The sequence below is a fragment of the Seriola lalandi genome, unplaced genomic scaffold, assembly GCF_002814215.2.
Source record: "Seriola lalandi dorsalis isolate HSWRI2012SDOR001 ecotype SW California unplaced genomic scaffold, Sedor1 jcf7180002054524, whole genome shotgun sequence".
In the NCBI taxonomy this organism is placed as follows: Eukaryota; Metazoa; Chordata; class Actinopteri; order Carangiformes; family Carangidae; genus Seriola; species Seriola lalandi.
In genome coordinates, this window is record NW_019525077.1 from 1787228 (window position 1) to 1802276 (window position 15049).

The 15049-nt window shown below is 39.1% G+C and overlaps 2 protein-coding genes across 3 annotated transcripts in view; one reads left to right on the top strand and one right to left on the bottom strand.

Moving 5' to 3' along the window:
* bmp2k (BMP2 inducible kinase) overlaps positions 1-6932 on the top strand; it is a 56109-nt gene extending 49177 nt beyond the window's left edge. For both annotated transcript variants that reach the window (XM_023414424.2, XM_023414425.2), the window contains exon 16: positions 3980-6932. In XM_023414424.2, coding sequence (XP_023270192.1) covers positions 3980-5424 — 1445 coding nt within the window. In that variant the 3' untranslated portion in view covers positions 5425-6932. The remainder of the gene's footprint in view (positions 1-3979) is intronic.
* A 160-nt stretch (positions 6933-7092) lies between these two features.
* The window catches only part of paqr3a (progestin and adipoQ receptor family member IIIa), a 10154-nt gene continuing 2197 nt past the window's right edge, over positions 7093-15049 (bottom strand). The window contains 5 exon segments of the mRNA XM_023414427.2: positions 7093-9676; positions 10551-10734; positions 11235-11325; positions 11655-11852; positions 14544-14838. Of these exon segments, the coding sequence (XP_023270195.1) occupies positions 10592-10734; positions 11235-11325; positions 11655-11852; positions 14544-14838 (727 nt within the window). The 3' untranslated portion in view covers positions 7093-9676; positions 10551-10591.

The window sequence follows — 15049 nt, forward strand, 5'->3', positions numbered from 1 at the left end:
ATGACCTTTTATGCCTTAATATAGTATGATGTATTTTTGACTTTTTTTGCCATACTATACTATGACGTTTTTTTGGCATTTTTCTGCTATAATATACTTTCACGTTTTTGGCATTTTTATGCCTAATTATATTATTTTTTCACATGCCTTGCTGTACTATGAAGTTTTTATGACCTTTTATGCCTTAATATAGTATGATGTATTTTTGACTCTTTTGCCATACTATACTATGACGTTTTTTTGGCATTTTTCTGCTATAATATACTTTCACGTTTTTGGCATTTTTATGCCTAATTATATTATTTTGTCACATGCCTTGCTGTACTATGACGTTTTTATGACCTTTTATGCCTTAATATAGTATTATGTATTTTTGACTTTTTTTGCCATACTATACGATGACGTTTTTTGGCATTTTTATGTCATATTATAAAAAAATTTTTTGGCATTTTCTGCCTAACTATACTATGTCATTTGATGCCTGACCATACTACGACGTTTTTATGACCTTTTATACCTTAACCTCCTAAGACCCGAGCTCTATTCTTTGCTATATAGGCTGATTGGGACCTGAGAAAAATGATGTCCACATATGAGGACATTAGTTTTAAATTTCGATTACTGAGTGGCAGTATAATATCCTCATATGTCGTCACCAGGCCCTTGTTGAGAAAAAGTTAGTATTGTGGTCTAGAGAACCCAAAATGTGAGGTCCACATATGTGGATGCCAGGTCCTAGGAGGTTAATATAGTATGATGTATTTTTGACTTTTTTTGCCATACTATACTATGACGTTTTTTTGGCATTTTTCTGCTATAATATACTTTCATGTTTTTGGCATTTTTATGCCTAATTATATTATTTTTTCACATGCCTTGCTGTACTATGACGTTTTTATGACCTTTTATGCCTTAATATAGTATGATGTATTTTTGACTTTTTTTGCCATACTATACTATGACTTTTTTTTGGCATTTTTCTGCTATAATATACTTTCACGTTTTTGGCATTTTTATGCCTAATTATATTATTTTGTCACACACCTTGCCATACTATGAAGTTTGTATGACCATTTATGCCTTAATATGGTATGATGTATTTTTGACTTTTTTTGCTATACTATATTATGAAGGTTTTTTTTGGCATTTTTCTACCATACCATACTTTGATGTTATTTGGTATTTTCATGCCTAATTATGTTATTTTGTCTCATGCTTTACCATAATATGATGTTTTTATGACCTTTTATTTCTTAATATACTATGACGTTTTATGCCATATTATACTATGATGTTTTTTGGCATTTTTATGCCTAATTATATTATTTTGTCACATGCCTTGCCGTACTATGATGATTTTACGACCTTTTATGCCTTAACATACTATGACGTCTTTTGGCATTTTTCTGCCATCATACTATACTATGACATTTTTTGGCATTTTTCTGCCATACTATGCATTCACGTTTTTTGGCATTTTCTGCCTAACTATACTATGTCATTTGATGCCTGACCATACTACGACGTTTTTATGACCTTTCGTGCCTTAATATGGTATGATGTATTTTTGACGTTTTATGCCATGATGTTTTTTGGCATTTTTATGCCTAATTATATTATTTTGTCACATGCCTGACCATACTACGACATTTTTATTACGTTTTATTCCTTAACATAGTATGATGTATTTTTGACATTTTTATGCCTAATTATATTATTTTGTCACATGCCTTGCCGTACTATGACGTTTTTATGACCTTTTATGCCTTAATATAGTATAATGTATTTTTGACTTTTTTTCCATACTATACTATGACGTTTTTTTGGCATTTTTATGCCTTACTATACTATGTCATTTGATGCCTGACCATACTACGACATTTTTATGACCTTTCATGCCTTAATATAGTATGATGTATTTTTGCCGTTTTATGCCATACTATACTATGACGTTTTTTGGCATTTTTATGCCTTAATATAGTATGATGTATTTTTGACTTTTTTTGCTATACTATACTATGACCTTTTTTGGCATTTTTCTGCTATCATATATTTAGATGTTTTTTGGCATTTTTCTGCTTAATTATGTTATTTCGTCTCATGCTTTACCATAATATGATGTTTTTATGACCTTTTATTTCTTAATATACTATGACGTTTTATGCCATACTATACTATGACATTTTTTGGCATTTTTCTGCCTAACTATACTATGTTGTTTGATGCCTGACCATACTACAACGTTTTTATGACCTTTCATGCCTTAATATAGTATGATGTATTTTTTACGTTTTATGCCATGATGTTTTTTGGCATTTTTATGCCTAATTATATTATTTTGTCACATGCCTTGCCCTACTATGACGTTTTTTAGCATTTTTCTGCTATCATATATTTAGATGTTTTTTGGCATTTTTCTGCCTAACTATACTATGTCGTTTGATGCATGACCATACTACGACATTTTTATTACCTTTTATGCCTTAATATAGTATGATGTATTTTTGACGTTTTATGCCATAGTATACCATGAAGGTTTTTTTGGCATTTTTCTACCATACCATACTTTGATGTTATTTGGTATTTTCATGCCTAATTATGTTATTTCGTTTCATGCTTTACCATAATATGATGTTTTTATGACCTTTTATTTCTTAATATAGTATGATGTATTTTTGACGTTTTATGCCATACTATACTATGACGTTTTTTTTTTAGCATTTTTATGCCTTGCTACACTGTCGTTTGATGCCTGACCATACTATGATATACTATACTATTTTATACCTAATTGTATTATTTTGTCTAATGTCTTGTCATACTATGGTGTTTATATGACTTTTTATGCCTCAGTATACTATGGCGTTTTTATCAGATTTCATGCCATAGTATACTATGGTATTTTTATAACATTTTCATGCCTTACAATACTATGACATTTTATTACATTTTATGCCTTATTCTACTATGTTTTTATGATATTGATATTTTTTTACTTACTATAACATGAATTTTTATATCTTACTAATTTGTGTTTGCTGTGTTATTGTATTTTATCTTTTATTGCTTCCTTGGTTCATCTGGCTTACCTGTCATCACGTCCTGCCAGTTCAAGTCGTGGAGGGGTTTCCATTTTCATGTTCACAGCAGGGAGCCCTTTCTCTGCTTTCTAATGTAGAACTTCCACTAATAAGGAACAATAAATTGGCTCTTTGTGCATGGCACAACTTATTTTCAAAATAATCGGACACTACACTTGCTAATTAGACTGATTTCTAAGTTGCCATTATGCGAGTCATATACTATGATGTTTTTTTATGCCTTATTATTCTATGACATATTATACCTTACTGTAATCTCTTGGAAATGAATTAATATAAGGCACAATTTCTTTCATCAAATGCCAAACGAGTAAGAATTTATAGAAATGCAGAAGGAGTAGTAATTCCTGTACAAAGCTTTATTTTTGTAAGCCTGGAGGAAGTGACTGACAGCTTCAATCTTTTTACCAAGAGATTTGAATTTAAAAGCAATTTTGTGAATCTTGAAAAGCCAGGCATCTTATTTCTTTGGCCTCTAAGCCTGTTCTTCTTACTGCAGAGTCAGAGTAGAGAAGTCAGAGCAGCTTTCAGACCATATTGAGTTTTGCGATTCTCCTTCGTTGCTCCTTCTGCTTTATTATTAGACAAACTATTAGGATTTGTATTTGTGGACTTGGGGAAATCCAAATGGAAGCCAAGTAATCCTGATTTCAGTAATGCCACATATCACACAAGCCATGAGGTATTATTAGGAAATGAAAACTTGTACTTGTACTGGCAAGATTCTCCGTCTCACTCGTCCTTTAATTTAAAATTTTCATAATTAAACTTAATCAAAACATCTGCTAGGGGCTGAGCTCTCAAGTAAATCCAGAGTCTTACAATACAAGTAAACTGGTAACATCTTTAACTCTTACATTTGTGTGTTGCTTCTGCAGGTACCAATGCGGTAAAGACTGAGCAGAGCAACGAGGAAGTCAGCGTTCCTGCCCCCATCTCAACAACTGTGGAGGATCTGCAGCCACCTGCAACCAAGGAGCACAAACCAGGCAAAAAGAGTCACTGTAGATCAGGTGAAGAGTCTGACAGTGACTTTGAGTCTGACCCTCCTTCACCGAAAAGCAGCGAGGATGAAGAGCCAGAGGAGGATGAGGCACTGAACAGTGAGCACGGCGACGACACTGAGCCAGAGAATTTAGGACAGAGGCCTCTGCTCATGGACTCGGAGGAAGAGGGCGAGGAGGATGATGATAAACACAGCTCTGACTCGGACTACGACCCCAGCCGAGTCAAGAGTCGCTCAAAGAAACCTCCAGCTGGTAAAGCAGCTGCTGCAACTCCCAGGAGAAGTCCACATGGAGATTCCACGATGACTCTGATCACCCCTCCTGAGTCGCCCAGCGGAGCGAGAGCTGCTCCAACTGCGGAAGCTGTGGATGTTTTTGGTGCTGTTCCCTTCCTGGGAGGAGCCTCGCCTGTCGGGCCTGCAGAAAGCACAGACATCTTTGCCAAAGCGCCTTTCAGGCAAGTCAGCCAAGAGCAGCAAGTTGGGGACGAGTTTGATGTTTTTACCAAAGCACCGTTCAACCGGAACCTCTCCAAGTCTGGAAGGAGTGGCAGTGATGTTCCCATGGGCCAAACGCCGCCCATTTCCCCTGAAGACATTGACATTTTCGGCTTCTCTCCCTTCCACCCAGGCCCCACGGCGCCACCTCCCATCACCTCCAGAAGCGCAGACGATATCTTCCAGCCATCTTTTGAGGAGTCGGCGAGTCCTCAGCAACAGAGGCTGAAGCAGCGCAGCCTCCAGAAGCTGTCGTCACGCCAGAGAAAAACCAAGCAGGAGTCCACAGCAGGTGGCAGCAATGGGAAACGGCACCACGGTACGCCCACTGGGGGGCGCAAGACCAACAAGCCAACTTACCGCACACCTGAGCGAGTCCGCAGACACAAGAAGGTCGGCCGGAGAGACTCGCAGAGCAGCAACGAGTTCCTCAGCACCTCTGACTCTAAGGAGAACATCAGTGTTGACATCACCATGGCTGAAGGGAAAGACAAAGGAGCCTCTTTGCCAGTAGACGACGCTCTTTTAGACCCGTTTGGAGCCAAACCTTTCCACCCTCAGGACGGATGTCGGCACAGCCAGTATCAAGGCCTTAGCGACAGTAAGAGCGACATGGGCACAGCCAATGGCAAGTCCTGGACGGGTTCTCTTCATGGTGCTCTTGGAGAAAGCAAAATCATGGATGACTTTGGGGCGGTGCCTTTCACAGAACTGGTCATCCACAGTGGACCTCAGCAGCAGCAGCAGCAGCAGCAGGCGCCCTCGCAGCCGGTGGATCTCGACCCGTTCGGAGCTGCACCGTTTCCCTCAAAACAGTGACTTCTCTTGCGTCTTCCTGCTCTGTTTGCTGTTAAATAACCCCTGAGCTTCTTTTTTTTTTTTGGTTTGGGATCATTTTCAACAAGTCATGGAACCACAAGCTAATACAGTCCTGATGCTTCTTTTTTGAAAAAATTTTATCACAGCTCTCAGTTTGAGTAACAAAAACCTAAGTCCTGTGGGGTGCGAGTGTTTCCACATATCTTACAGCTGTACCTGTTTGCTGAGAGGCCTTTTATGCTGCATCTTAACACTTTTAGAGACATTCGAACCGGAAGACCTACTCGAAAAATTGTACTGTGATTATAAGCTTGACGTTTGACTGCTTGACTCGCTGCAAACAGCTCCTTATGGCCTGCCTTGTTTTTTTTTTTTAGCACCACAAAGCCTTACCTGAGCTCGGCTCTGCCTTGCTGCACAGTACCTCGGAAAAAACACGACACAATCGGCCCACGTTGGGCTCTTGTGTCGGTGGAAATCGTTTGGGAGATGACCTTAACCACTTTGTTTTATCCTCATTAGACCTTTCTCTATGCATAATTTCACAGTAGTCTTTACGCAGCCACAAAAGGCTGTGATCTGTCGCATGTCACCTGAATACTAGAAGGGATCGAATTTTATTCTACTTCCTTAAAAACTGTTAATTGCGACAAGTTTAAATTTAGGCTCCTAACTTTTTTTGCAGTAAACTTGTATGTAACTAATGTTAATTTTTTATGAAGTTACAACTCAACACATTCTGTTAGAAATAAGGAAGAAATAAAACACACAGCCGCATTAGATCACTAGTCTAGGGTTTGTGTTTTAAGAAGTTTGACCCATATAGAAACGTATAAGCTGCACTGCTCCTTTCTCAGCTCTCAACATTAGATTTTGTAACATTTTTAAAATAATTTATGCTCATTGAAACGGCTACTGCACCAACAGTTAAAGGACAAGGCTGGTGGTATTCTATTGATTTTGTTACTGTCCACAAAGGCCATGAAAAGACCAAAACCAACGATGGTCTCTAAACACAGCCCATCGGCTTCTACTGAAAACGGAACTCTTAAAAGCAATAGCTTGACGTTTTGCTAAATAAGGTTATTTAACCATTGATACCCCCTCTTTTATATGTCTGTTTAATGGGGAGCTACAACCAGCTCTGTCTGAAAGCTACCAGAACCTCTAAAGATCACAAATTGGCAATTTGGTCTTTTCATGGGATTTGTTGACAAAAAAAAAAAAGATAGACTTTCACCAGCCTTCCTTGTTAACACAGGTCTCTCTGCTGCAGAACGAGGTAAATAGTTCATTAAAGGGAATCCCCCCCCCCCCCCATTTAAGACGGACTGCGAAATCTGTGATGTAATATTCAGGTCATTTGTCTCCATGACAACACCTTTCAGCGCTGAATTCTTCCATGAACTCGTTCTGTGTGCTCTACGTCGACGGCCTTAAGCATTTACCTACACAACCCATTGGCACATTGGTTTGAATTAAAGGTTGCTGTGTTTTCACCAGTGGAACCATTTGATACAAATACTTTACTTTTTATTTTCACCAGGGTAAATCTTATATTGTATTTATCATGCTTTACTGCTGTTTGATGCAATAAATAAGATTCATCTCAGTGCAGCTGGAGGTGGATTCTGTAAAGTTGAATTTTAAAACAAAGCAGTTTAACACTTTTTAAACAGTACACAGTTAATTTTATTTAGAGTCGAGTTCAGCAGTTTGATTGCTCGCGTATGAAAAAAGTCCAAGATACAAAACTTCAGATGCTACAAAACGAGTCTCAGACACACAAGAGCTTATCAAAGACGACATGTTTTCAGAGAAATCTTCACAGAGCAGGTTTATAATGAATAACTTAACACAGAACCACAAAAAGAATCTGAAACCGTAACACCAGAGAACGTTCATCTACGTCTAAATCTTAAAAACATTACATATCACATAGAAAACAAATGACTTTCATTCCAAAATGAGACAGCTACCATTCAACTGGACACCTACTGTGATTAAAGGATGACTAATGGGACATGCATTCATGTTTGAAGCATTAAGACTAGTATTTTTACATTTTGAGTGATTCATCTTCCCAGCATGGATGTGTTGCATTTTGGAATGAAGGAAAAAAAAAATTAAAAATCGACTTTTAACATTGCACATCACCCTAAATGAGCTGGAGAACGTTTAGACGTCTGAAAACACTGAGTTTACCCACAGTGGGAGAGTCTCATCGGTTCAGGCAGAAAAAGCAGTTACTATTTTCTAACAATGAGTAGAAGCAAAGAATCTACAGTAGATAACAGAGCTGCAAAGTACAGAGAAAAACTGCAGTTGTAATATGAAGTGCAATGACATGTGGATTACAGGTTTCTAAAATGTTAAATCAGTGCTGGAATCTTTAAAAACAAGAGTGTCCTGATTTCAAATGACTTGTAACTCGACAGTAATTACAGTGACGTACACTTAAAAATTACGATGTGCAGAGTCAATCAAGTGACGGCTGCACAACAGGATGTAGTTAAGCCTTGAAACGAACTATAATAAATGCTAAAAAAAAAAAACAAATCATGAAATTTAAGACCGGCCTTTCCTAAGTTTGTTTGTTGTCCATCAACGCACATGTTGCATCATTCTCTACAATGATAATGAACGCAGACAGATGAGGGCCTTTTCTTCCAGAGTAATGAACTGGTGCTGAAGCTTTAAAGAAATACACATAAGCCACTGAAATGTCTGTACCAAATATTTTCTCAACTTTTCAGTTGCATATTTGTATCGTTTACTGTACAAGAAGTTAACTTATATAACTATACATATATATATAGTGTAGACATCAGTATTTAGAGTTTAGAACTGGGACACAGTTTAAAAGGCCTGAAGTCTCACTAGCAGCCCCTACAGGCTGAGCTGCTCCCCCACACACTGACCACTCGCCCTCCACACAACTCTGGGTTTGTTTACGGAGGCGACGGCAAGAATTTCCAATTACACTATAGTTTTACCTGTCAGCCGACAGCTTTTCTTTAACGAGCCGCAGTTTAAATAAATAGAAAACACTGCAGTAGCGAACACTGAGGCTTCTCCTCTCAAACATCCTGTGCAGCTCTTGACGTACATGTCAGTGTGAACGGAGGCAACGCGGCCCCGACACAAAAGAACATAGAACAAAAAACATTCAATTCTGGAGCACCAGGTACTCACATGTCTGCAGTTCATGAGTCTCTGAAGTACAACATTTCACCATCCTGTGACTAAAACAACCTGTTGTTCGTCTCGCTCAGCGGTAAGAAAACACAAACACCAACACTGTTCCCAATGAAGGACAAAAACCTAAAACGTGAGAAAATGTTGAGCGTCTCCGAGTCTTTGGTTTTTCTATCTACATTAACATGAAAGAGAAATATACTGCTCAGTTTTTGCTTGTTTTGCCACGAGGCTGCTACAAAATGATTTTAACATTTTGGGAAGAAAAGAGAATCCATTAGAAATAATTTGGTTTGAGTTTAACTCTACACATCTCAACCATTTAAGCTTACAACACCCTAAAAACTGATTGTTTTCTCACACCCACTGGTGACATTTAACAACTGAAACATTTCATTTTCCCTTTAAAGGACATTTCATGTGATCAATTACTGAAGGAAGCTTAAAGGCTGTGGTTTGTTTTCAAAGTATCAAACTACATACAAAACAGATTTTTTTTGGGGGGGGGAAACGCCTCAGGTTGAGAACAACTTAAAAATAAAGTGTTACAATTGAAAATTGGGAATTTTAAGAGCAAAACTTTACATAAGTCGAGTTAATTTAATTTTCCAAGAGCTACATGATGTTTTATTTACAGGCACTTACAAAAATTTGCAGGATCTCTTCTAAAAAAAAAAAGGAAAGAAAAAAAGAAATGCTACTGGACTGAACCTGCTTTCGTCTGTGATTTATAGAGAGGAACAGACAGTTATTTTAAACTTCTGTAAATGTGAATGCAGTGCAATGGCCTCAAACAAAACTGAAAAGCTGGTAAAAAAAAAAAAAAAAAAAGTTTTAACCACTGTGACGGTTCACCTTCCACCACTCAGAGGTCCCGTTTTATCTTAAAGACATACATACACTCCACATCCTGGAGGCTCGCCGGCCCTCTGTTGGTTTCCTCCGTCGTCACGGAGACTCACAGGTAAGTGGTAACACTGCGATGGACTGAGAGCCTGGTGTGCCCCTGCCTTCTGTCCAACGATGCTGGGATTCACTGCAGCTGTTCACCAACCTAAAGAGAGAGAGAGAAAAAAACAAACAGTTTCAATGATGACAGAATTAATAATTAAAATCATAATAATAACCAATTACGGTCGTGACGTGCCACATAATGAAAACTGTGACGTATGTTCTGTTGAGTGAAAAACATTCGGTTTCGGTATCAAACGATATCTAGCGTTAATTATGTCACTTAACCTCCTAAGACCCGAGCTCTATTCTTTGCTATATAGGCTGATTGGGACCTGAGAAAAATGATGTCCACATATGAGGACATTAGTTTTAAATTTCGATTACTGAGTGGCTGTATAATATCCTCATATGTGGTCACCAGGCCCTTGTTGAGAAAAAGTTAGTATTGTGGTCGAGAGAACCCAAAATGTGAGGTCCACATATGTGGACGCCAGGTCCTAGGAGGTTAAACATATTTCTCAACTTCAAAATCTAAATATGAACTTTTCATTTTAAGTTTTAACTCCACAGCCACTAAAAACTAAATCTAAAGTATAATCCTGGAGTGATTCCGGTTCTGTTCTGTTTTTGAAAAAATTATTTTTCATCAACTGGTTTGAGTTTACCCAAACTGAAACAGTTTAAAACTCTCAGCCAAGAAAACAGCTGGAGGCTTATGTTCGAACTCAGTCTCTCTTTCACTTGGATTTCATATTAATTCATATTCAGAAACAGAGTAGAAGCCAAATGCACCATAGTTTTTCTTCCAATTTTCCTCTAAAATCTTTTTAACCACTAGTAAAAGACACATCACTGGACGTGACTTTAACATTTAGACCAGAACACTTGATTAACAGTGAAACCTAATGACAGATACACTGGGAGATATCTCCAGTTATCAGGTTCAGGGCAGTGACAGTGGAGCTGCTTCTTACCGTCTCAAAGCGGCAGGACTCCCAGAGTGCTCAGCAGTGTCCTAGGCGTGTTGGGGGGCGTCGGGGCAGGGCTGGCTGTGTCTGTACGCCATGATGAAGCCTGATGTCTGGTGCCACCAATAAAACATCAGCACTAGAAGCAAGTGCCACACCTGGTGACTGGAGCCCAGGTAGTTCAGCTGACCTGCAGCGACATTAAACCAGAGTCTTGACAGTTTTTACTTTGGCTGCAAAGTCCTGACACACTGAAAGACCCTTTTCTGATTTTGAATATAATGTAATAGAGTAAGTTTTTAAAGCATCTTTAACATTGGTCTTTTACTTGTGCCACATCATCCTTCGAAACAGCTGAGGTACATCAAGATACTCTGCAGGTAGCTGTCCAGATATTTTTGTGCAATCTTAAGATTTTTTAAGATCTGGAAAACACCAGATCAAATTTTGCAAATTCACATAAAACAAAAATGTAAAACATTGTTCATGAAGCTTATGAAGCTAAAAACGCCTTCCCCTCCAAAAAATAAAAATACAACCTAAAGCCTCTTAAACATTTCACTGGTTAATATTATAATATTGGTCATTTATGATCAACTCTGGAGCTATAAATACTTATACTGCATCATATTTTAGTGAGTACAGAACAGAGTGACTGTGACGCCGGAGGAAATGAAAAAGCAGTCTCACCTGGGAAGTAGCGTTCAGGAACTTTGGAAACGTAGAAAATGAGAGCTAATGCTGCGATGAAGTACATGCCGAGGACACGAGGAACAAAAGCCTGAAGCAAAAAAAGAAATATTTACTGAACCAGTGTGTGGACAGAACTGAACATCAACAACCTGAAACAATGACTCATGCCCCTGCTGAGTGAGCTGCAAGTATAAATAACATTATTACAGAAGCACGGTGCAGCACCTGTTGTCTGAAGCTCTTCCTCCATATTTGTTCCTCTATAAATCATTTTCAACTTTCAGATTAAATTTGGTCAAAATATTGAAGGTTCACACGGCTCAACATCAAATTTAATCTCTCAAAAAAAGAAAAGAAAAAAAAGAATCAAAGTAGAGAACATCATGGGTATTGCGACACGGCGGACAGCGCGCTCACCTGGACGAGCTCAGAGGAGAAACCCCCCGTGATGCAGATCCAGTGGACGGTGGGGATGAGGCCGTACCCGGCCACCGAGCAGAAGATGAGCGAGCGCAGCTGCTTCCACTGCTTGCTGAGGTAATGAGGGTGGATCTGAGCGAAGAAGACGGCCAGGATCATGGCCAGGACCGTCACCAGGTACACCTGCCGCCAGTACTGCAGGGAGAGGGTCAAAGCTCAGTATCTACATGTAGCAGGTTCAATTTAAGAGTTTTAACTTGTTCTGAAAAGCAATTTATTTTTGTGCTTTCCTCCTCTGCAAAGAACATTGTTTTCAGCTTCTACGTTTCATGCTCAAACCATTAGTCGACTAATGAATGAATCATTTATCCAGCAAAACTATCAAATGTCTCGTTCCTGCGTCTCAAACTTGAGGTTTTGGTGCTTCTCTCCAAAATTCTCTCCGTTTTATATCACAGACACTTAATGTGTTTGAGTCGTAATGAGCATTTTTCACTACATCTTCGTATAATCGTGAATTAAAATAATTGTTTGTAGCAGCCCCGGACTGCTCTCTGATCCAAATCACTTGAGTGTTTGTTGGTCACTTTCACTTTTTTCACACTCTCTCTCTCTCTCTCTCTCTTTTTAATTAACACCTCAGGCCATTTCATGTTATGGTTTATTTTATTTGCATCGGCATTACAATGATACAACTAATTTGCTTGGAAAAAAAAGCTGTGAAGATCTGTCCATCTGCTCTCCTACTGTTTCAGTTGTTGTCATATACATGAACATATAAAAGCAAAGCTGCAGCGCGCCCTCGGATCTGCACGTGATATTTAAACTTCTATAAGTGACTGTGTAAAGTCTGGACACTCTCGGTCCCTTCTGTCCATTTGTGTGGATGTAGGCCTCCGTCCAGTCACACGTCCTCGTGTGACGAGTCCTGCTGAATTTCACAGTGAATAAATTTGCACCAGGAACAAGGCCCCACTCGGCTCCAGCCAAAAAAAAATGTTTTAAGCTCTTCTGCTAACAGACACCATGTTCTCTCCTCCAGATCTACATTTCTACAGCACTCTGACAAGACCAGACTTTGACTAGCTAAATATAAAAATCAGCTTTTCTGTAGGGACTTGGCTCTCCATAAGAGTAGAGCCACCCAGAAGCAAGAGCCCCAGTCTTGGCAGGGACTGAGGGAGGGGGGCCCTTCGCTGAGACGGCTCCCAGACTTGCGAACGTCATATGGTGGGGAACAGGAGTGACGGACCGCACCGTGAACGCAGCCATCTGGTTTGGGCTGGAGCAGATTTCAGCTGCGTTCTGGGGGCAAAATAACCCGGCGCTTCCAATATGCGGGGGAAAGCGAACAGTACGGAGCGAAGCCAAACACTTCAGGAGTAAGAAAAAGAAAAAAGAAAAAAAAAAAGAAACAAACCGGACAGAAAAAAAACATGGTGGTGGGCGGCTGGAATAAGGAACTGAAACTGGCTTGTGTCACAGAGGCTGCTTTCCAAACGGCGAGCGCGGCGAAGGTGTCGTGTTGCTTATTCACCAGGAACAATGAGTCAATCAGCAGAGCCAGACTGTGGGCTCCGCTTCAGCTTTATTCAATTACTGCTTCTCAAAGGCCGAGGATGTTGCAAAGTCCTGGGAGTTCGATTATAGATGTTAAATTCTCAGTGCATTTAACGCTCACACAAAACCATGTTTACATCATCGATAATATACATGCAGTAAGTTTAACAGCAACGTAAAGGGGATCTTTTGTTTAAAGATTTGTATAAAGATTCCCTATAATCAATGATATGAGCAGCTGGTATCTGATCTCAATTATTTATTGGTACAAGTCAAAGTCAGTTCAATGATCTTCTTTACTTGTTCTCTGATCAGTTGGTTTCTCATCTAAACTGTAATTTGGTCACTTCACAGTTTCTATGTCGACTTAAAATGACATTGACAGGAGGGAAACATTAACCGCTATTGATTAGACATTATAACTAAACATCTCACTGCGCAACAAGAAACTGGCTAAAAAGAACAGTCACCTTTTTATATCATTTTATTAAAGTAAATTTCTCATACAGCTGTTTGTATTTAGACAAAATTTAAATTCTGAGGACTCTGCTTCTTTCTTAAATAAAAAATGGTTTATGTAAATAAACATAAGTTTGTATTTCTCAAAGCTAAGGTAAAACATCAAAGAACATCCCTGGTAAACAAAGAGTCTCAGCAGCCTGAGATTCTGGAAAAGTTGGGAAAAGAAAAAACTCTCGCAGCTCAGAAATACAAAATATAATACAGGGTTTGTACAATGAAGCTCGTGACTAATCTCTCAGGAGTGTTCAACTTTGACCTTGCTCATGAATTTAAAGTGTAATGCCTCTTCTGTTGGATCCCTGAGTAAATTTAATTATTTTTTGCAAATGTATTGGCAGCAAGAAACAGTGACATGTTGATTTACATACTCAGGGAAGCGAGATCAAAGGGTTAGAGCTAAACTTGATTTTTCTTTCCTCAATAGAATCTGACACTTTGTTCAATAGATAACACTAATCTTCAAATAATCTGATAATATTCACACGCGACACCTTATCTGCCCATCTGATTCCATCAGGAGCAATTTCAGCAGCGTTGTGGTTATGTGGAATTAGGATGCCAGTCCTTTCGGTCACTCATCTGTACCGTGTATCTGCTGTTTTACTTCTGCTGCTGCTGTGACACTTGAATGTCTCTGTGTGGGATGAATAAAGTCTGATCTGATGCGTTGAGGGGAGCAGTAGCTGGTGAACGACCGGAGTTACCGCCTACTCATGTCAACATACAGACAAAATAAAACTAAATCGTCACGCGGATGTCGGAGCCTGATGAATCAGAGGAGTGAACTGCAGGCTGAAGACTTACATTATTGCAGTAGAATGTGTAGAAGACTCCGGGGACATAACATCCCAGGATGCCGATGGAGATACCGGCATAATCCAGCGCCATCCAGCGGCGGCCGGTCTTCTCCGAGCGGTGGCAGCAGAACAGGTGGTAACCCACCGAACACAGCATACACAGCTGAGTCATGCGAGGGCCACAAACAAAAAAAACAAAGAGACAGTCAGACATTACAACAGAGAAGGATGCGATCTACAAAGCAAGATATCGAGTAGAAAAATACGAATAATCTAACAAGAGATGTCCCCACCGCTCTTCACTTCAAAATTCCCCAGTTTCTCAACAGTCACATTTTTAATTGGATGTGACAACTCTGTTTGTCAGATCCCTGTGTTTATTTTTAATTTGCTAAGAATATCTGCCAATATTTTGGATTAAGTCTGATGTTATTCTGTGACCGCTCAGATTAAGGTAACACCACACAACTGTCACATATGCAGTTTCCAAGATATGCGACGAATTTGAAATCA